Consider the following 23224-nt stretch of genomic DNA (forward strand, 5'->3'; position numbering starts at 1 on the left):
TAAATGTTATTTTACTAGAATATTGAGAGAGCAAAATATGTCAACCAATATTAAATACATATTCTGTTACTTAGTGGAGTTTTTCAAGAAATTGATTCAGTATACTTCTCAACTTATAAAAGTACTGAGATATCTAAGTTTATAGTAAAATAAGGTCAACTATTCATTTGTAGATAAAGAACAACATATGGTAATATATAGCCAGAGACTAAATTAGCTGCTTTGAATTTTTAAATTACATAAATTGAAAACACTTTAAAGTTTTACGCTGAACTGGTCTTATTAATGTTAATACGGATTAAGAGAAGAGAATGTTTAATATTATGAAAATGGAAAATATGAGTTTTATTTCAATCTTTTCTCCACAACTAAAGGATTTTTTTTTTTTCTCACTAATGAATATTTTAAAAGAACAATTTCATAATTCCTAAACTTCTAATTTCAAACACTTGACAGAATTTTGCAACTTAAGTTTCCTATACTGTATGTTCTAATTCTGTATATTTCTTATTTCTATCAGTCTTGTCATTTGGTCGGCCCCTGAATTTAAAAAAAAAAAACAAGGTGACAAAAAGCGATTACACTGATTTTATCACTAAAATATAGAAAATTAATTTTATGAATTTGGCCCATATTGAGAGAGTATTTACTAAAGCTAGACATCAGAAATCCAGTCACAGAAATACTGTCTGGAATACAACAAGAAAAAAAAGTCACTTGAATTGCCCAGAAAAGCATTCAAATTCTTCAACATGGCTTACTTATAATTATACTTTGAAGTTTTAGTGTTTAAAATTTAACTCAAAATTAAATTAGAGTTTTTATTTGCAAGTAAAGGCAGCATGACTTTCAGTAATAAAAGATATTAAAATATTCACAAGTATAAAACACAGTCTGGTTAACTTCTGAACAAAGTAACATTTGGACGAAGGCATGGTTATTTTTTAAAGCTATTCTGCACTATTTTTGTGTTTAAAGGTTCAAGAAAAAAATAAAATGATAAATTACACAGAATTGCAAATACCAAATTTAAATTAACTCCTACAATTTCTCTATTTTTGTCAGGAATGTTCTGTAATATCAAACATTTTTAATGTGCTAAAAAAAGGCTTTACAAAATGTGAAAAATTAATTTTCAAGAGAAAATTATGTTAATAATTTTATTATTCTGATTCATTTCATAGGGTAGTAAAAACAAACCTGTTCAAAAACATTTCAATGTTACTGATACCATCACAAATAAGCACATTTTTCCCATTATCCAACCATGCTTAGATAACTGAATAGCTATAGCTTTCTCCAGATAGGTAACAAAATTTGTATAGACTTAATTGTGGAATTTGGGTAAAATAAATGTTCAGACCACAAAAATGTTTTTAATTTAAATTATTTACCCTTTAAACTTCTGTATCAGTGTGACTTCTACTTTAAAAGAAAAAAAATTAGTTCAAAATTTAATAACAGGAAATTTAATGATTTTTTTTACTTGGACACTAAATGTCCATTTTCATGAGCAGTAACTAGAAATGTTGAAGATTTAAGTGTGAAAGATTTCAAAGTTTCAATATGTTAATACCACTCATTAAATGTTCTTAATAGATACGAACAATATAAACTATAGATACAATCAGTTATTTGTTTATAATACAACTGTGAACATCATCCTCATTCCCTAACCACACTGACCGGGGATAAAGTAACAAATCTCTGTGCTAGTCAGGAAAAAAAAGAAAGATGCTTTAAAAAATAAATCTTTAAAGATAGTTTCAAAAATAAAGTTCAAATATTGCACAAAATAATTTAACTGCAAATATTACTATATACTATAAAACATTTAAAAAAATTTTTTAATTCTATAATAAATTCCACTTTCTAATTCTATAAGAGAATTTATTGAAAGTCTGCATTTAGCTATTGAATGTTTACATTCAGTTCGATGGGAATGTAATTTTCAGAAGTTAACTGAGCCTCTGTCTTAAAAGTTCATCTATTTGAGTCTTATACATATTCTTTACATCTTCGAGATCTAACCGGAGTTCTTCTGCCTCTTCTGCTTTTTCTCCATACATCTGCAGGATAGTGTTGTATCTCTGATCCAAATCCTACAAAACATATTTGTTTACAATTTGTAAGATAACTGTACAGAACATCTTGATTACATTTATATTATCGTAAACAAGTCACTAATAAATATATTACAATCTAAATAAAAGTATAGTCAGCTCTTATAAAATTAAACTCATACTCCAGTCTGTTGAAATAAATAGCAAGTAAAGGAATTTTTTAAAAACCCTAAGCCAAATGGCTATGAATCTTACATTTCTCCGCTAAATCTACAATTTCCCCCATATATAGCTTAGTCAGTGTTTTCTCCCATTAATTTAAGCACATTGAAATTTTAGTCTCTTTGATTCATTGTGATTTAAGTATTACCTGGAATTACCCCATGGTGGAGTGGGGTGGAAATTATGTATCATAAAACGTATAAATACGTTTCCCCCATACAATGTGTTAACAGTGACTACTAATACCAAATATGCTAATTGTGACATATACAATATCAATAAATAAACAGTACTAGATAATACAAAAGTGTATTATAAACAAGCCTTGGCCAAATAAAACTTAGTTATTTTCCTATGTGGGATTAAACATGATTGTGAAAAATACTTGGACTGTATAATGTGACAAGCAAAATAAACTATTCATCTTTAAAGTTCTTTACTGAAATACTAATACTCTAATTTTCAAAGAAATCATTAACATATATATGCATTTTGTGTGAAGTAAAAATACAAGATTTAATGTAGCTGGATTAAAATGTCTTAGGTGCACTCGTAAGTGAAGAGTACTCACTCTCAGCTGTGCTCGGAGTCTGGGTGTCTCCCTCACCTTCTCTTCAAGTTCATCATTCTGATTTGTTAATTTAACTAGCTCTTCAGCCATTATGGAGCGTGTTTTTTCTAGATTGCCAATTTCTAGCTGAGAAACATTACCAGAAAGAAATTTAAATAAAAAATATATCTTGTTTAATATTCCTACTAATATAAACATATTTAATGTGTTACTTTTTTAAAAAAATATATCAACATATAACCATGAGGTAGCTTTTTAAGTAAAAGGAAACAGTGGCCAAAAAGAGGGTTTCAACGTTCTTCAGAGGTGCACTATCAATCGGGTTTACTGTGAAAGACACAAAGGCCTAAAAAGGCCTAAAGGGAATTCAATCAGCCATTTGAACTATGAAACCCTGTATTTTTCTCTAATCTAAGGAAATAGCATATATTTCAGTTATTCTAAATTACTACAAAAAACCAGAGAAATAAGCCATATTTGAATGTATCTCCAACTGTGTAGACCATATTGACAGACTACCAAAAATGTTAATTCGGTGCCTCAAGCATAGCATTCCTAGCTGCATGAACGTATTAAGATTATGCTAATCTATTTTTGCCCAACTCAAGAAGATCTTCTTTAACAGAGAATATTTTCTAAACTTACTAAAGTCATACAATGGGAATAAATGAAGTTTTACTTCTGAGTATATCAAGTTTAACAAAAAATAGGTTAAAACATTTTAACATCTCTCACTACACTATATTTTAAAAAGCAAGCTATGACGAGCGGCTGGTCCCTCCCCACTTACCATGTTTCCTTTCCTGTGCAGTGTTGCAGTCCTAACCTCTCTCATCATCTTTCCTCCTCCCTCGCAGGGGAGTCAGAACAATTCCCTAAATCGTAAATCCAGGAAGAATAAAGTGGGTATGCTCAGCTCAGCAGCCCCCCTTTTTTAAGGTCTGGAAAAGCTGCTTGAAAGGTGCTCTCTGCTCCCAGATGCCCAAGTCTTACCTGGGCAGGCTACACCACCTAGGAGGCCTACTCCAGCCCAGCATTTCCTGTGACAGAGTTAAGTATCCCCAAATCTGGCAATCAGCAGGCTCATTTGCCTCTTATGCTTGGTTAATTTCTCCAACTAGCCCTTATCATTAATACATGTGATACATTTTGGGCTTCACATGCCACTATTTATTGACCCTCAAAATTTCACTTATTACTATAGCATATTTAATTTTCCCAATACCTGTAAATGGGTAATTTCTCCTTCCTTTAGCTTTAGTTGAGACTGTAGATTTTCGATAATGCTGGATCCTGCCCCCATCCTTACAGCATCATAAAGATTGCTTCCACTTGCTGATACAGACATTGGTCCAAGTGAGTGATCATGAGGCTCATCCTGTTAATTAAGAAAGCACATAGTTATTCACATATTATAGTGTTGCATTATAAGGTTCAAACAAATGATTCTGTCAGTTCTTGCTTTAAAATGTCTAAGACTTCTCAAAGGCAGAAAATCATCTATACTCCTCAGTTTCACAAATATTCAGATGAGCTGCCTATGGAATGGGAAGATCACGGTGACAGGCCAACTGCTACCTGCATATCCCTTCATCACTATTCAGTTCAGGAACTAATAAGCACATGCACGAAACAGAACATCACCTGAGACAGGAAAGACGTCTGCAACCCTGCCATCTCAACTCCACTTATTGAGCTTGATCGTGATATTGTGGGAGTGCTAGAAACAGAAAATGTTTTCCGTTCCTCAAGGAATAAGAAAAAAAATTCAGTTCAGATTAAAGAGCAAAATGATAAATTAAAAAAACAAGAAACTTTTCTAGGATTAATGACAGCAATGACTTATAGCTTCCTCATAAAATGTTACAGATCTAATTTCTGAAGTCTTAACCTTGCAAGGCACAATATTTGGTCATTTAAAAGTACAGACAGACTTGGTCAGGTCATCTCAGGACCCATGTATACTGCAGCAACATAATTTGGTTTATTTTTACTGGAATGAGAATGTTCTTGTTAAGACAATTATATGAGTCGGCCGGGCATGGCTCAGTAGTTGAGCGTCGACCTAGGATCCAGGCAATCGGGGTTCGATTCCTGATCAGGGCACATGCCCGGGTTATGGGCTCGAGCCCCAGTCAGGGGCATGCAGGAGGCAGCCGATCACTGACTCTCTCATCATTGATGTTTCTCTCTCTCTCTCCCTCTCCCTTGCTCTCTCTGAAATCAGTAAAGATATATTTTTTTTAAAAAAAAGACAATTATATGAACTGACTGCTTCATATTATATAACATAACATCAATTAAACCAATTTTTTTCTTTTTGTTAATCCCCACCCGAGGGTATTTTTTCCATTGATTTTTAAAAAGAGTGGAGGCGGAGGGAGGGAGGGAAGAAGGGAGAGAGAAACATCGATGTTAGAGAGACACATCAATTGACTGCCTCCGTACACACCTCGACCGGGCCTGGGGATTTCACCTGAAACCCAGCTACACGCCCTTGACTGGGAATCCAACCTGCGACCCTTCTGTGCACAGGCCGCTGCTCTCACCACTGAGCAACAATGGCCAGAGTGGACTAACCCTGTCTCTTTAGAATAACATTACCAGTCAGTTTCATAAACCATGAAAAGTTTCTGGCTTATCCACTTTATTTTTAAAATTCCAAATAAATTCAAAAGGTAATTTCATAACTACTGAGTACATGCCAATCCTTTAAATACAGGAAACTCACTTTAGAAAAATTACTTTCATTAACCAGAAAGAAAGTGAACAAGTTTTACTCCCAAAATGCCTATAGGCCAAATGAGGTGCCTTCATTTCAGTGAGAGACCACAAAAGTCATTTAAAAAGAGGTTCTGTAATTCAAATCCCAGAAATCACACATCTGTTTGGAAAAACTCAAATTACTTTGATCGACTTTGAGCAAGACACTAATTACATTACTGGTGTTTATCACCCTGCTCATTTTAGACATAAAAAATGTTATTTATAAAGTATAACTAAAATTACAAATTAATGATTAATCACAACAGCTACTAACTGGTTACACCAAAAACAAAACAAGACAAAATTCAATACCTTTTCTTTTATTGCTTCTTGAGTAAAAATTGCTTTCTTCCTTTCTTGTTCAACTTTCATTTTCTCCATTTCTAACTGACTATTCAACAGTGTCTAATGGAGAGAAACACGGTTAGATAATTCCTATGATACTATATCATAAGTATCCAAGTCAGCAGCATAAGGTATGTACTCCCACTCGTTTCACTACTGAAGAGCAAGTTCCCAAAGCAGTGGCTCCCTCACTGCGTCTCGTCCTCGCATGAGCTTGCTGCCATCCCCAAGCCCTGAGAGGTGAACGAACCCCAGCAGAAATACCTTTTCTCTCCTTGTCTCTTCAAGTGTTCTTACATAGTCATCTTTTAGGTTTTCTAATTCAACCTGGTACCTATTAAGCCAAAGGGAACAAAACAAAACAAACAAGATCATAATACAGACTATTAACGACTCACGACCTTATTAACTCCAATTACATAGAGTCCTTTTTGTTACCAGACTGATTTTCCAGCTTTTATCCAGATGACTTGGGTTTTACTCACGAGCCAAACTACTACTTTTGTATATTTTATTTATTGGTGCTTTGGTTTAAGATTTCATTTAAAAAGAGATTTTCTAGAAGGAATTTTGAATACGACCTTTCTATAGTATGTTCAGATTCTGCAAAAACTTGTTAAGGGGATCATTGAAAATGTTTGCAAAAGTTCAAATATTTTACTTTATAAATCATTTTTACTTGACTACGTTTTTAAAAGTAAAATTTTCAAGAAAGAACTGAGGGTAAAAACACTAATCATAGCCTTATATATTTCAGAATGATGTATTTTATAGCTTGTGGTTTCCAAAGACCCAGAAATTTATTTAGAAAGACTGAAGCACGGCTAAAACACTTGTAATATAAAAATAACTCCAGTGAATGGTCTCCAAACTATTTTCTGGTTACAGACTCCTTTAACCAGTCTGATTAAAGCAATGGATCTTTTTCCTAGAAAACACGAATACATATGGAACATGCAACATCACTTCCAGAATACGTGTAAGATTCCACAAAGCCCAGCACTGTATCTGCTGCAATACCCTGTGTCTAATGACCCTCACTTTAAACACTAAAAGTATGTGTTCTTACTCCTCAAGGGCATGAAGCTAAAGCCCGACAGCATATGTTTCTAAGTGCTTTAAAATGTCATAAAAGTACGAAAAATGACTCAAGAAACACGCTCACCTATTTTGTTCATCTTCCAGTTTTCTTAGCCTCTTTTTCTCTGATTCCAGCTGGGCCTGAAGTCTACTGTTGTCCTGTCTTAAGAGAGAATTCTGCGACTCCATGGAAGACAGCTGAATCTTGTTGGCAAGCAGTTCTTCCGTAGCTGCACGTTCTCTTTCAACCGCTGCTGCCAACAAGGTCTGAGATTCACCTGGACGGAGGTAAGGAGAGGAAGTCACACATGCATGTACCCAAGGGCCAAGCACCACGTCAGTTGATTTCTAATGGTGCAAGTAGCCACACTTAACACTGTAACTGCTTATTGCCCAAGGAAGGGCTGCCTATAGACACAAAAGAACCAATCTTGATTTCTACCTGCTTTATCATTTTCCCCACAAATATTTTTATTTGAAAGGGGAGTTACATATTATAAGAGCAGTGGATCAACAAACAGTGCTGGAGGAACTGGGCATTCGTAGGCCAAAAAAGAATACGAAACAAAAAACCTCAAACTAAACTTCACACTGTGTATGAATATTAACTCAAAATGGATCATAGAGTATAAAACAAAATTATAAAACTTTTATGAAAAAATAGAGAAATTCAGGGTCTAGGGATAGGCAAAGAGTACTTAGGTTTGACACCAAAGGCATGAGCTATAAAAAGAAAAACTGATATCCCCAGACAAGAAAATAACTAAAGGACTTCATCGCCACCAAACCAGCATTACAAGAAACATTAAAGGGACTTCTTTAAAAAGAAGGGAAAAGAATTGCCTGGCTGGTATGGCTCAGGTTGAGCATCAACCTAGGATCCAGGAGATCGCGGTTCAATTACTGGTTGGGGTACATGCCCAGGTCTCGGGCTCCATCCCCAGCGCGGGGCATACAGTAGGCAGCCGATCAATGACAACTCTCTCATCATTGATGTTTCTGTCTCTCTCCCTCTCCCTTCCTCTCTCTGAATATATTTTTACAAAGAAGAAAAAGAAATTATAAATATGAGAAAATATTGCAATAAAAAATCCTAACAAAGGGAAAACACATAATAAAAGTAGCAGATCCAACCAACACTAAAGCTAGTACAAAGGTTAAAAGGCAAAAGTAGAAAGATCATGTCTAACTACAACAGTAAATTAAAGGATACACATACACACACACAAAAACATAAAAAATAATGACAGTAACATAAACATGGAGGGGGTAAGTGAAAATCGTAGTGATTTTAAAGTAGTTGTGTGTTTTTTTAAATATGTCTTTACTGATTTCAGAGAGTGGAAGGGAGAGGGAGAGAGAGAGATAGAAACATCAATGATGAGAGAGTCATTGATCAGCTGCCTCCTGCTCGCCCCCAGCTTGGGATGGAGCCTGCAGCCAGGCATGTGCCCTGACAGGGAATCAAACCTCAATTTCCTGGATCCTAGGTCGAATTTTAGAATGTGTTTGAACTTAAGTAACCATCAACTTAAAATAGACTGCTATAAACAGCTTGGTATAAAATGAAGCATATGGTAACCCCAAACCAAAAATATACAAGAAATACACAAAAAAGAAAGAGAAAGAAATCCACAGGCAACACTACAGAAAGTCATCAACATTCGAGAGAATACAGCAAAAGGACAAGGAATGGAGCAGCACTACAGAAAACTAGGAAACAGTTAATGGCACTAACTGCATACCCACCGATAATTACTTTAAATGGATAAAGAAGAGGTGGTGTGTGGACGTAATGGAGCATTATTCAGCCATAAAAATGAATGAAATCTTACCATTTGCAACAACATGGATGGATCTAGAGGGTATTATGCTCAGTGAAATAAGTCAGACAGAGAAAGAATAATATGATTTCACTTATATTTGAAATCTAAAAAACAAAATAAACAAACAAAACAGAAACAGACTTATAGATACAGAGAAGAAACTGATGGTTGCTAGATGGAAGGGGAATTAGGGACCTCAGTGAAAAAGATGAAGGGATCAGAAGTACAAATTGGCAGTTACAAAATAGTCATGAGGATGTAAAGCACAGCACAGGGAATACAGTCAGTAAGACTGCAATAATTATGTATAGTGCCTGATGGGGGCTATACTTACTGGGGGATCACTTTGTAAGGTATATAAATATCTAACCACTATGGGGAACACATGAAAGTAATATAATGTTATGTTAACTATAATTGAAAAATAAGAAAAATGGATAAAATGGACTTCTTCCAAATTTTAAACTTTTGCTCTATGTAAACAGGATGAAAACTCAAGCTATAGGCTTGGAGAAAACAAATGCAAGCTACATTATCTAAGACTAGTATCTACAATATATAAAGAAGTCTCAAAACTCAACAGTGAAAATACAGTCCAATCAGAAAATGGGCAAAAGACATTTCACTGAAGAGAATGTACAAATAGAAAATAAGCACTCTCAACAACAAAAATATATATTTTTTAAAAAAAGCACATGAAACAATGTTCAGCGTCATTAGTCATTAGGGAAATGCACATTAAAATCATAACAGATATCACTATACACCTGTCTGAATGACTAAAATAAAAAACAGGGCCCTGGCGGGTGTGGCTCAGTTGATTGAGCATCAATCCAGACACCAAAAAGTCGATGGTTTGATTCCCAATCAGGGCACATGCCCAGGTTTCGGGCTCGATCCCCAGTAGGTGCCATGCAGGAGGCGGTCAATGTTTCTCTCTCTCCCTCTTTCCTTTCTTCTCTAAAATCAATAAAATATATTTAAAACAAACAAACAGGGACAACACAAAATCCTGGCAAAGATATAGAGGAACTGAATTCCTCTCATATATACAGCCACTCTGGAAAACATTCTGGCATTTTCTTTACAAACTAAACATGCAACTAGCCATACAACCCAGCAATTACACACTTGGGCATTTATCCAGAGAAATAAAAACTTATGTTCACACTAAAACTTGTATGTGAATGTTCATTATAGCAGCTTATCTGTACAGACAAAATCTACAATCAGCCCATACAGCCTTCATCAGGTAAACAAAACGTTGTACATACATATGAAAAAGCACTTAGTAATAAAAAACCTAATCACTGATACACAATAACCTGGATGGATCTCCAAGGAATTATGCTGAGCAAAAAAGCCAATCTCCAAATGTCATATATTATATAATTCTATTCATATAGCATTTTGAAATTCCAAAATTCATGAAATACAGGACAGATTAGTGGTAGCCCAGGATTTGGGACAGGGAGGGAAGGCCACAAAGGTGGTACGTGTAGTTATAAGAGGGCAACATGAGGGATCTTTGCGGTGTTGGGACCGTTCAATACCTTGATTGTAGTGATGAATACATGAACCAGTACAAGTGATAAAATTGTGCAGAACTTAATACACACACACACGAATGAGTACCAGCAAAACTGGGGAAATCTGAATAAAATCAGTAAACTATCAATGTCAATACCCTGGTTGGAATATAATTTTGCAAAATGCTAGCATTTGGAGATCCTGGAGAAAGTGAGAATTATTACTGCATGTATATCTACAATTAGCTCAGTAAAATTTTTCAATGATACTGCATCTATGGTCCTGTGAGTAGCACTATACTAGACGTGTGTCCTGTGGCTTCGCCTCTATTCCACCACAATACCACAGACCCTGAGTATAAGGCTCTGGTTTAAAAACCACACACAGCAGCTTCTAGCCTTCACCCACTCACTGCCAAACAGACATTCGTTTCAGGAGTCATTCTCAAGTACCTCACACTTCATAACAAATTGATCTCAAAACTGCCAGAGAAAAACGACAGATCTAAATTTTATACATATAAATTAAACATTATATGAAGGGTTTTTCTAGTTCAAGGATTTTCTTTTGGAGCAGATAAATCTTTTTTCAGACAAAATCCTACATGGAACTCAAAAAAAGACAGACAAAGGTGGCACTACTTTCATTACTGCAGCTGGACGGGCCCAGCACGGGACAGTCAGCCCTGATTCCCTCAGCCCTGAAACACATCTGAGGAGTCGGCGGAACACTGTCCGAAAGCCACTAACCTAGTTCATTGCTCCCGATGTCCAGTGAGTAGTCCAGAAAAAGGAAGTGACTTGCTCCAGACTATCTAGCTGGATAATTAAAAACAAAACAAAACAAAACAAAACACAGCCCTGAGTCCTGGTCTCCTGACACCCATTCAGGTCTGCTTTTATCACTTCACCATGATGTCTCTCAAATTACATGGATTTTGCATGAATTTGCTAGCTTCTAAGATATCTAGCATACACATATACTACCTGTCTGTGCTCAAATAAACATCTTGGAAAAACAATTTTCTTTTTATCAACAGCACAGAAGGGCAAACTAGGGCACTTCTGTAAAGAAGCAGAATATGAAACCTTAAGACTGCACAGCCTCTGAACGCTGGATTTAACCTTGGTCCTCCTTAGACCGAGCTCTGCTCTTGGAGTTCTACCATTGACGAGAACCATCTGGTCTCTACCTTCCACACTACTGCAGACAAGCTGGAAAAAGGTCAGATTTAGCAAAAAACAAGGGAAAAATTGAGTGCAGCAGTGTGTAAAAATGAATGAAAAACAACATGTAAATAATTTAGACAGTATCTGGTATGTTTTATTAGGGAAAACAAGTGATTTGAGAGTCAATTAAGATGTTAGAAAATAAATGTGAAACAGAAGAGGTAAAAATCTGCATGTCAGACACAAAATGTAACTATCAGATCAAGTGAATTTCAACTTCAGACCATCACCCTAATTGCATAAACAAGGTGAAAGGGCGTCTGCACTGAGCTTAGGAACTAAAGCAGTTACCCAGCCTATCAGAGAGAGTCTTCTCTAACTTCTCCCACGACGAGGTCTGGGACCCTAGGGTTGCCTGCAAATTTTCTATCTGTCGAAGCAATGGTCTTGTCGTTGATGAAACACTTTGACTCAGTTCCTGGTTTCGATTCTCTGCTTCCTGGAGTCTCTGAATCATGAAATTCTTAAAGTTATTACCACTGACAGCAATAAAACCAGTAAAAACACTAGCAAACTTTAAAAGAGATTTCTGGAAAAATTATTTCTCCAAGATAGAATTACTTTTTAAATTAAAATATTTTCTAATTATTCAATCCTTAAGTTAGAGTTATGCTGCCTGATTGAGTATCTGAATAAGTGCTTCTTTACAAAGCTTTTTCTAAGATAAAGACAGCCTCTGACCATCTTAAGGTAACATGAATATCATCCGAACCTCCCCGTAGTTGCTTCCTCACTGAAACCTCTAAGTATTTATAAAAACAGGAAGGTCAACCTGAGTTGCATTTTCTCTCCCTTCTCCTATGCATGTTCACTGACTGAAACTTAATAGAGTAGTAACATGAAAACTGAGCACTGATGACCTGCCCCACCGTAATCGACTGATAATAATTAATAAACCAGCTATTACAAATGAAAATACTGAATAAATCTATCATAAAATGATTTTCTATAAAATAGAATTAGGGATTTTCTTATATATTTTTTTAAGGTTCCAACTCTGATTTTATTCACACAAGCCACAGAAAAACAGCAAATGATACGTATGGTAGTAATCCTCCCAATTCCACAAACAGTACCCACTGAGTCGTTTTTTATTTCTAGGAAAACTGTGACAGCACCTGCTGGAGTTCACTGATCTCATGGCGTAAATAATCCTCTTTTCTGGCAGCTGCTTGTTCTGCACGTTGCAGGGCCAGCCTCAGGTCTCCAACCTGTATGAGGAAAACCAACACACTATCACAGTCTCAGACATTGTCTATAACCTCCTGCTAACTACATATTTTCTGTTGTGTTGACTTACTGTTCATGTATAATACTCTATACTATCCATGAGTTTTTACATATGATTATCACACATCCCATTCATCAAGCAATTCCCAAACTGTATGTATTTTCACTCTGTACTAAGGAAAGTACTCTGACAGGCAAAAAAAGAAAAAAAAAAGATATAAGAACATACAAGGCACAGCCACTGCCCACAAGATAAGAGAGACAACACATCCATAAATGTCTGCAGTGAGCAGCCTGTGGCGGCTACACAGGCCGAGAGCCAGTCCTGAGAGTTCACTCTGTGGAAGCGTATCTCTATAAACAGAGACATTCCCTACACTGTCAACTACATCAGCAATCACACACAAAACATGAAATATTCTAAATATCCATCAGTGGTAAACTATTTTTTCAAATCTTAATATACCATGAATATATCCATTCAAAATTATGGTAAATGTAAAAGACATGTAAAAATGTACGACTTAATCTTAAAAGAAAAAACTATAAAGTAATATATATTATATCAAGTATAAAAATACGTACATGGAAGTAAGAACAAGAAGGTAACACACGAGCTCTCTACCTCCCATCCCTACAATTTTTCATAATTATTGTTCTAGTGTATTTTTTATTTAAAACATTAGTAATTTCTCTATCCCAGTGATAGAACAGCAGAAATACAAGGGGTATATGGACTATGGCATGATTTATAACATCAAGTTATTGGTATTATAAACTACCCAAATGTCCATTAATAAGAACTGACGGAATACAATGAAGTATTGTAAGTGTTAAAAGAAATTTTTTAAAAAGCTCTACGTTAAAAAAGCTTCTACGTTATGCTGTGGAGTGATGAGCAAGATCCTCTATTTGGTAAGTAAAGCGAGCCGTGAAGCAGTGTACACAATAAGCTGTGCACTTTTCCTGTTGTCCTCCCTGCCTGCCGACCTCCCGCAGGTGTCTGCTCACCCCAGGCCCCTGCCGCAAGGTGGCGGGGATTCTGTCCGTGTTATTCTTTAGGCCTGTTTCCACACTGCCAGATATGTGTGTGTGCACGTGTATATGTGCGTGTACATGTGTGCGTACATGCGTGTGTGTGTATAGATATACAGGGAGATATAGGTATATATAGGTGTGTATATATAAATTTCAGACCTTTGAAGTTTGCTGGCATTTGCTTTACAGCACAATATGGTCAGTGTTAAAAAAGTGTCAAGTATGCCTGAAAATCACATGTAGTTTGCAATTTTTCGGTATAGTGAGTATACATGTTGAATCCAATGTGCTGCTTGTGAGGTTTTTTAAATATCCTTACTGAGTTTTTGTGTGGGGTCTATTGGTTCTGAAAGAAGTATGCTCTGTCCCAGAATGAGAAGGTTGTTAAAACTATTATTGTTACCAAGCAGGAACAGGGCCAGGAGAGGGTCTGCCTTGGGCTGACCGGCAATATGTGGGTTCTCGACTTCATGTAGGAAATATTTACAACTTAAGTCCAGGTGATTCTGAGAGTACATTTATTAAAGCTGGGGACAGTGAAACAAGGGCGGGCTTAGGATAGAAGCAACAGGAGAGGGACTAGGTGAGGTTGCTTTGGCTCACTGAGAAATCAAAGTCACAGCAGAAAAAGTGAACCAAGGCAGGGCTGCTGTCAGCTGATTGGAAAGTCAGAGAGAAAGGGGCCTCAGAGAAGGGTTCAGGGAGTTAGCCCTGTGTGAGCTGCCACTGCCCATTGATCCCCTGGATGCAAGTCTCCTGGGGACCCTTAGCATTTAGGAGATGCACGCCTGAGAGGGAAGAAGAGGGGCGAAGGAAAGGATGCTCCTGGGAGGGAGAGCTCCAACAGTATATTTTATGTATGAAGGATGAGAGAAATACAAATAAATATGTTTAGAAGTGTATAAGCAAATGTATAGAAAATGTATATTTTCTTGAATTAATGTATAGAAACACTGAAAAAATAAACCAAACACCCATAAAATGGTTACTTACAGCCTAGCCGGTGTGGTCCAGTGGTTGAGTGTCAACCCATGAACCAGACAGTTTGATTCCTGGTCAGGACACATGCCCCAGTTGTGGGCTTGATCCCCAATAGCGGGCATGCAGGAGGCCACCAATCAATGACTCCCTCTCATCATTGATGTTTCTAACTCTCAAAAAAATACTTTATTAAAAAAATGGTTAATTATTAAAAATAGGCAAATACAAGGAACGGGGATGGGGCTAAGAAACAAATGTCTCAATATATTTTGTTATATAGCTCTCACTTTGGAATCATGTAAATACACATTCACGCAGAATTAAATCAAAAGTGCAACTGGAGTCAGTACGGAAAAAGTAGTCTTTTCAACAAATGGTGCTGGGAAACTAGATATCCACAAGCAAAAGAACTAAATGTGAGAGTTAAGACTATAAAACTTTTAGAAGGAAACAGGTTGAAATCTGCGTAACTTTAAATTAAGCAATGGTTTCTTAAATATGACACTGAAGTACAAGCAACAAAACAGGTAAGTTGGACTCCATTAACATTAAAAAACTTTTTTTTTTTTTTTTTTAAATATATCTTTATTGATTTCAGAGAGAGGAAAGGAGGGGGAGAGAGCGAGATGGAAACATCAATGATGAGAGAATCATTGATGGGCTGCAGCCCACAACCCGGGCATGTGCCCTGACCGGGAATCGAACCCCGATCGCCTGGATCCTAGGTCGACGCTCAACCGCTGAGCCACGCCCGACTGGGGAAAAAACTTTTGTGCATCAAAGGACACTATCAAGAAAGTGAGACAGCCCGGCCAGGCGTGGCTCAGCGGTTGAGCGTCAACCTAGGATCCAGGTGATCAGGGTTCGATTCCCAGTCAGGGCACATGCCCGGGTTGCTGGCTAGGCAGCCAATTAATGACTCTCATCATTGATGTTTCTATCTCTCTCTCTCCCCCTCCTTTCCTCTCTCTGAAATCAATAAAGATATGTTTAAAAAAAAAAAAAAGTGAGACAACCTATATAGAATGCGATAAAATATTTGCAAATTGTATATCTGATAAAGGTCTAGTATGTAGAATAAAGAATAACAAAAAGACAACCCAATTAAAAAATGGGCAAAGGACTTAAATATTTGAAAAAATTTCTCTGAAGAGGATAATGGCCAGTAAGTTACATAAAAAGATGCTCAACATCAGTAGTCATTGACACCACAATCAGATATTACTTCATACCCACTAAAAGGGTTACAATGGAGGGAAAAAATGGACAATAACAAATACTAGAAAGGATATAGAGAAATTAAAACCCTCATATAGTCCTGCTGCTATAACTCAGTGGTTGAGCACTAACCCAGGAACCAAGATGTCACAGTTTGATTCCCGGTCAGGGCAGGGAACATGCCAAGGTTGTGGGCCTGATTCCCAGGGGTCACGCAGGAGGCAGAAAATCGATAATGTTTCTCTCACATTGATGTTGCTATCTCCCTATCCCTCTCCCTTCCTCTCTCTGAAATCAATAAAAACATTTAAAAAAAATTTTTTTAATAGAACAAAAATTAAAAATCAATAACGTTTTTTAAACCCTTGTATATTACTGGTGGGAATGTAAAATGATGCAGCTGCTGCAGAAAAGTTTGGCAGTTCCTCAAAAGGGTTTAATATAGGGTTACCATATGATTCAAAGGTATATATCTAAGAGAAATTAAAATCTATGTTCACACAAAAAATTATAAATGAAGGTTTAAACAGCATTTTTCATATTAACAAAAAATATAAAAAGTCCAAATATCCATCAACTGATGATTCTGTAAGATAAAGCCTGACAAATTTTGGGATTCCTCCTTCATCTGAGGTGCATGGAGTTACATAGATTCTCCATAAATTTTATGCAATGTTTAGCATTTATCTGCATACGTGCATTTCTCTGGTAAGAGGGTCTTTAGCTTTCATAATATTCTCAAATAAGTCCGAAATTCACAAAAAATTATGCAATACTTGTATAATTTAAGCATCACTTTAACAGTTAAAAAACCACAAAATTAAGTTTGCCCACCAGTATTATAAAGGAAATATAACACATATCCCACAAAATAAGGTTTGACTCAAGCCAATTAATGAATTTTTTAATATGCAGAAGCACAAATATGTAAAAGACGAATGTCATCATCATCCATTGCTCACCTGAATGGCTAATGCTTCTTGCTGCTGACGGGCTTCTTCTTGGACCTTCTCTAGTGCTACAGAAAGTTCTTCTTTAGCTTTCATTTCATGACTCAGAGCAGCTTCCTGTGCCTCACTATCCTTCGCAGCATTGGCTTTGTGGAGATCAGTCAGTTCTCTTAAAAAAAGTTAGACTGATAAGTTTTATTTAAAATAATATGCAGTAAATTACATGGCCAAGGTTATGAGGTTGCCATTAGATTTACAGAATGAGGGAGAGTTCACCACATAATAATGTGACTGCATTGCAGTAAGTACTTTCTCTGTTGAACCTGCTTTGAATAGTTACAAGTTCATTTACAGCTAAGTTTACATGTTGTTAGTGATCAGATAAAAGAAAAAGGATTTCTTCAACATCTGCATTTAATTTATTTGAAATGAGTTGCATATCTATTCATTTTCTTACTTGTATGCACTGTCAAGAGCAGCCTGAATACTTCGGTTCTTTTCTTCAAGTTCATCCATGTCCACTTGAAGTCGGCCAAGATCCTTTTCTTGACGTTCGACCACAGAATTTAGTTTTTTAATATTTTCTCTGTGTTGTTTCTCAACTTCCTCCTTGCCATCAAGGACCTATATTATAAAAACAAGCAAAAGTATTCTTCAATAAATAACACCAAGGTAAATAACTGTATTCCAGGAACCTCAAGTATTATAACAAAGAATAATATTAACATTCATCTACTAAATTGTTGAAAAATTCTTCCTACCCCAATAAATCATTCCAAATGTTTTATAAACCACAGTGAACTTTTCAGATGGTAATAACAATTTATATGTAGAGAATGATTAACACTCACCTGTTTCAAATGTTGCAAATCTTCTTCTAGCTCTTTAACTTTTTTCTTTAGCTTTACAATAATATTTTCATTTTCTTTGTCTTTAGCTCTTAATTTCTTAATGATGTTAGAACTTTGCAGCTGCTGTTTTGAAAGTTTTTCTCCTGGCAATGGCAAAAAAGTATAAATTCAAATAACAGTGATTCCCTAAGAATCTAAATAGAATGTTTCTCTCACCAGTGATATAAAATGGTAGAATACTTTTAAAAATCACAAAACTGGAACCACTAATGTTAAACTGATCTGGATAAGAATCATCAATGAATGCTAAAATTAGGAGGTGGAAGGATGGTAGGAAACAGGATATATACAGTCTTAAATAAGCACTCCACGCAGTACTTATGAGTTACAAAGGGAAAGAAGTACTTTTACAATGGAAAAATCTGGCAGTTACTACCTTACCAAACATCTAGTTTTGGCATCAACAACTGTAGTATACAGTCTGACATTAGTGTCTATGATGTGATAAAGTGGCAGATGCACAATATCACTTATAATATTTATTAGAAATTTGATCTTTATCTAATCACAAACAAAGTAACAAATTCCTGAACATGGGGCACTCTGTAGGACAGTTGGCCTGGACTCTAAATTAAAAAGTCTTCAATGTCATGAAGAAACTAGAGCTATCCTAGATTGGTGGAAGACCAAAAATGTATACATAATGGCCAAATATAATGCACAAACTTTGACTGGATCTTGGAGGAGGGCAAATGACCAGCTATAAAGGTCATTTTTAGAGACAATTGGGATAAATGATGAAATGTATGCTGGGATACACTTCTGAATTAAGGCTGATTTTCTTATGTGTGATTATGATGTACTTGCGAAAGAAAATTACTTGCCCTTGGGAGATACAGACTGAAGAATTTAGGAGTGCACTACAGATTCAATGCAATACTATCAAATTTCCAAGGGCATATTTCACAAAAAATAAAAATTAAAAAAAAATCCTAAAATTCACCTGAAACCACACAAGGCCTCAAATAGCAAAAGCAATCCTGAGCAAGTGCAAAAGCAATCCTGAGCAAGTACAAAATCAGAGGTATCACATTTCATAATTTCAAAACATACTATAAAGTTTTAGTAATCAAAACAATATGGTATGGGCATAAAAACAGACATACAGACCAACTGAACAGAATAGAGAGCTTAGAAATAAATACACACATTTACAGCCAACTGATCTTCAACAAGGATGTCAAGAACACACAATGGGGAAAGGACAGTCTCATTAATAAATGGTACTGGAAAATTGTATTTCCATACACAGAAGAATGAAATTGGTCCTTATCATATACCAAATATAAAAATAAACTGAAATAGATTAAAGCCTTAAATAATAAAACCTGAAACTGTGAAACTACTAGAAGAAAACACAGGAAAAAAGCTTTTTGAAATTGATCTTGGCAATGATTTTTTTGGATATGATGCTAAAAGAACAGACTACAAAAACAATAATAGACAAGTGTGATTGCATCAAACTAAATAATGCACAGCAAAGAAAACAATCAACAGAGTGAAGAGACAATCTACATATTAAAATATTTGTCCTTTTGCATCTGGCTTCTTTCACTTAGCACATTTTCAAGATTCATCCATGTTGTAGAATGTATCAAAATGTCATCTTTCTTTGGCTCAGTAATATTCCATTGTATGGATATACCACTTTTGGTTTATTCATTCATCTGTTACTGAACATGAAAAGTTGTTTCCACCTCTTGGTTATTATGCATAATGTATGAGTGAACATTGGTGTATAAATACCTGACTAGGGACAGTTGCTTTGGGTATATACTTAGGAGTACCATTGCTGAATCATATGGCAATTGTATTTTTAGCTTTTTAAGAACCTCCAAACCTTTCCATAGTGGTACACCATTTTATATGTACACCAGTAATGTTATGAGGTTTCCAATTTTTCGATATCTTCACCAGTATTTGTTATTTTCTGGGTCTAAAAAAAATTTTTTTTATTGAACTTGTTGGAATAACATTGGTTAATAAAATTATATAGGTTTCAGGTGTACAATTCTATAATACATCATCTGTATATTGTATTGTATGTTCACTGCCCCAAATTAAGTCTCCTTCCATCACCATTTATCTTTTCTTCACCATGTTCACGGAAACAACCAAAGTGTCCTGCAATAAAGGACTAGATAAAGAAGATGTGGTACGTGTATTCTACTCAGCCACAAGAAAGTATTAAATACTACCACGCAACAACATGGATGGACCTTGAGAATATTATGCTAAATGAAATAAGTCAATCATAAGACGCTAAGAACCATATGATTTCACTCATATGTGGGATATAAAACTGAAACTCGCCCGGCCGGGCGTGGCTCAGCGGTTGAGCATCAACCTAGGATCCAGGCGATCGGGGTTCGATTCCCGGTCAGGGCACGTGCCCAGGCTGTGGGCTCGATGATGTTTCTACTTCCCTCTCTCTCTCCCCTTTCCTCTCTCTGAAATCAATAAAGATATATTAAAAACAAACAAACTGAAACTCGTGGACACAAAGAGCATTGTAGTGGTTGCCAGAGAGAAGGGGGTACAGGGATGGGAGATGAAGGGGATCTTATTATATGGTGACGGGATAAGATATGACTTTGGGTGGTGGGCACACAGTGCAGTATACAGACCTTGTAACATAGAAGCCCACACCTGAAACTTGTATATTCATATTAAACATTGTCACCCCAATAAATTTAATCAGGAGCATCTGAGACAACTTCATGCATACCAAATTCAAATCATGGGGGTTACAGAAGGAGAAGAAAGGAAGCAAGGAATTGAAAACCTATTTGGAAAAAAATGACAAGAAACTTCCCCTACCTGGGGAAAGAAATAGACTTACAAGTCCAGGAAGTGCAGAGAGTTCCAAAAAAGATGAACCCAAAGAAGCCCACACCAATACACTTCATAATTAAAATGCCAGAGGTTAAAGACAAAGAATCTTAAAAGCAGCAAGGGAAAAGCAATTAGTTACCTACAAGGCAGTGCCCATAAGACTGTCAGCTGATTTCTCAACAGAAATTTTGCAGGATAAAAGAAAGTGTCAAGAAATATTGAAAGTGATGAAAAGCAAGAACCTGCAACCAAGATTACCCAGCAAAGCTATCATTTAGAACTGAAGGTCAAATAAAGAGCTTCTCAGACAAGAAAAAGCTAAAAGAGTTCATCACCAACAAACCAGTATTACATGAAATGTTGAAGGGTCTTCCTTAAGAAGACGAGGACAAGAGGCAGAGAAACATGGAACAGACTGATGAATCTCAGATGGAAAAGGAGAGAGGGTGAGAAGAGATTAGCTAAAGAACTTATATGCACATACGCATTACCCAAGGATACAGGCAATAGGGTGGTGAAGGCCTGGTGTGGGGCGGGATCTGGGTGGAGGGGGACCATATACTCTCAACAACAAACATTAAATTGAAAAAAAAAGAATGGTTATAAAATTGCTTTATTTTCTCTATAAAGTTCATTAAGCAAAAGGAAACATAAGTCCAGCCATGACTAAATTCCTGAATTCCAAAATAATGGCATTAGATGTTAATATTTTTAATAAATTTTTAAAATAATAAAACCATGCACTTAGCCTTCCCCTCAGTCTCTAATGTTGTAGCAGAGGGCAGTCAGTGACTTCAAGTTATTTCATCAACTCTTCCTTCATTCTTCTACTTCAGCGCTTAGATTGTTTTATCTTTGTACCTATATTTCCCTCTCCTAAAGGGCAGGCAGTGTGCTATATTTATTATTGTGTCAAACACATCTGATTCGCTGTTAAATAATAGCTTAATAAAAGAATTAGAAACAGAAGAAAAACCCAGAGTAAGTAAAAGGAAGGAAATAATAAAGATCAGAGCAGAAATAAATAACATAGAGACTAAGAAAAACAATGCAGCCCGGCCAGGTGTGACTCAGCAGTTGAGCATCGACCTAAGACCCAGGAGATCACAGTTCAATTCCCAGTCAGGGCACATGCTCGGGTTGCAGGCTCAATTCCCAGACAGGGGCCATGCAGGAGGCAGCTGATCAATGACGACTCTCTCACCATTGATGTTTCTATCTATCTCTCTCTCTCTCCCTTCCTCTCTATGAAATCAATAAAGATATATTTAAAAAGAAAAAAGAAAAATAGTACAAACATCAAGGAAACCAAGAGCTGGTTCTTTGAAAAAATAAACAAGATTGACAAACCATTAGCCAGACTTACTAAGAAACAAAGAGAGAGGACCCAAATAAGTAAAATTAGAAATGAAAGCCCAGCCGGGCGTAGCTCAGTGGTTGAGTGTCAACCTAGGATCCAGGCGATCTGGGTTCGATTCCAGGTCAGGACACATGCCCGGGTTGCAGGCTCGACCCCCAGTCGGGGACGTGCAGGAGGCAGCCAATCAATGACTCTCTCATCACTGATGTTTCTCTCTCTCTCTCTCCCTCTCCTTTCCTCTCTCTGAAATCAATAAAAATATATTAAAAAAAAAAAAAAAAGAAATGAAAGAAGCAAAATAACAACAGACATGACAAAAATACAAAGGATTATAAGAAAATACTTTGAACATCTATATGCCAACAAACTGGACAATGTGGGCGAAATGGACAAATTCCTAGAAACATACTATCTGCCAACACTCAATAAGGAAGATGTAGAAAACTTGAATAGGCCAATGACAACTGATGAAATTGAAGCAGTAATCAACAAACTCCCAGCAAACAAAAGCCCTGGACCATGGCTTCATAGGATAGTTTTACCAAACATTCAAAGAAGAGAAACACCCAATCCTCCTCAAACTATTCCAAAAACTCAAGAGGAGTGAAGACTTTCAAGCTCTTTTTAGGAGGCCAGCATTATCCTAATTCCAAAACCAGATAGACACTACAAAGAAAGAAAATTACAGGACAATATCCCTGATGAACATAGATGCTAAAATCCTCAACAAAACATTAGCAAATCTGATCCAGCAATACATTAAAAAGATCATACACCATGACCAAGTGGGATTTATTCCAGGGATGCAAAGATAGTTAAGTATTTGAAAATCAATAAATGTGATACATCACATAAACAAAATGAATAAAAATCACATGATCATATCAATAGACGCAGGAAAAGCATTCGACAAAATCCAGCACCCATTTGTGATGAAAACTCTCAGCAAAGTGGGAATAGAGGGAACATACCTCAACGTAATAAAGGCCATATATGACAAACTACAGCCAACATCATACTCAATGGGCAAAAACTAAAAGCATTTCCCTTAAGATCAGGAACAAGGCAG

General features: G+C 36.1%; 1 protein-coding gene across 3 annotated transcripts in view; it reads right to left on the reverse strand.

The window, feature by feature from the left end:
* Positions 1–563: 563 nt before the first annotated feature.
* TMF1 (TATA element modulatory factor 1) overlaps positions 564–23224 on the reverse strand; it is a 34250-nt gene continuing 11589 nt past the window's right edge. Inside the window, exons 6-17 of one of the 3 annotated variants that reach the window (XM_087825104.1) lie at positions 17901–18043; positions 17507–17673; positions 17062–17218; positions 12751–12843; positions 11924–12080; positions 7133–7325; positions 6232–6301; positions 5935–6027; positions 4501–4602; positions 4082–4234; positions 2857–2982; positions 564–2102 (exon numbers count right to left, since the gene is read on the reverse strand). In XM_087825104.1, coding sequence (XP_087681230.1) covers positions 1959–2102; positions 2857–2982; positions 4082–4234; positions 4501–4602; positions 5935–6027; positions 6232–6301; positions 7133–7325; positions 11924–12080; positions 12751–12843; positions 17062–17218; positions 17507–17673; positions 17901–18043 — 1598 coding nt within the window. In that variant the 3' untranslated portion in view covers positions 564–1958. Of the gene's footprint in view, positions 2103–2856; positions 2983–4081; positions 4235–4500; positions 4603–5934; positions 6028–6231; positions 6302–7132; positions 7326–11923; positions 12081–12750; positions 12844–17061; positions 17219–17506; positions 17674–17900; positions 18044–23224 lie in introns of those variants that run through there. The other 2 variants (XM_087825105.1, XM_087825106.1) reach the window with 2 other exon arrangements.

Source organism: Miniopterus natalensis, chromosome 15, assembly GCF_054644295.1.
Source record: "Miniopterus natalensis isolate mMinNat1 chromosome 15, mMinNat1.hap1, whole genome shotgun sequence".
Classification (NCBI taxonomy): domain Eukaryota; kingdom Metazoa; phylum Chordata; class Mammalia; order Chiroptera; family Miniopteridae; genus Miniopterus; species Miniopterus natalensis.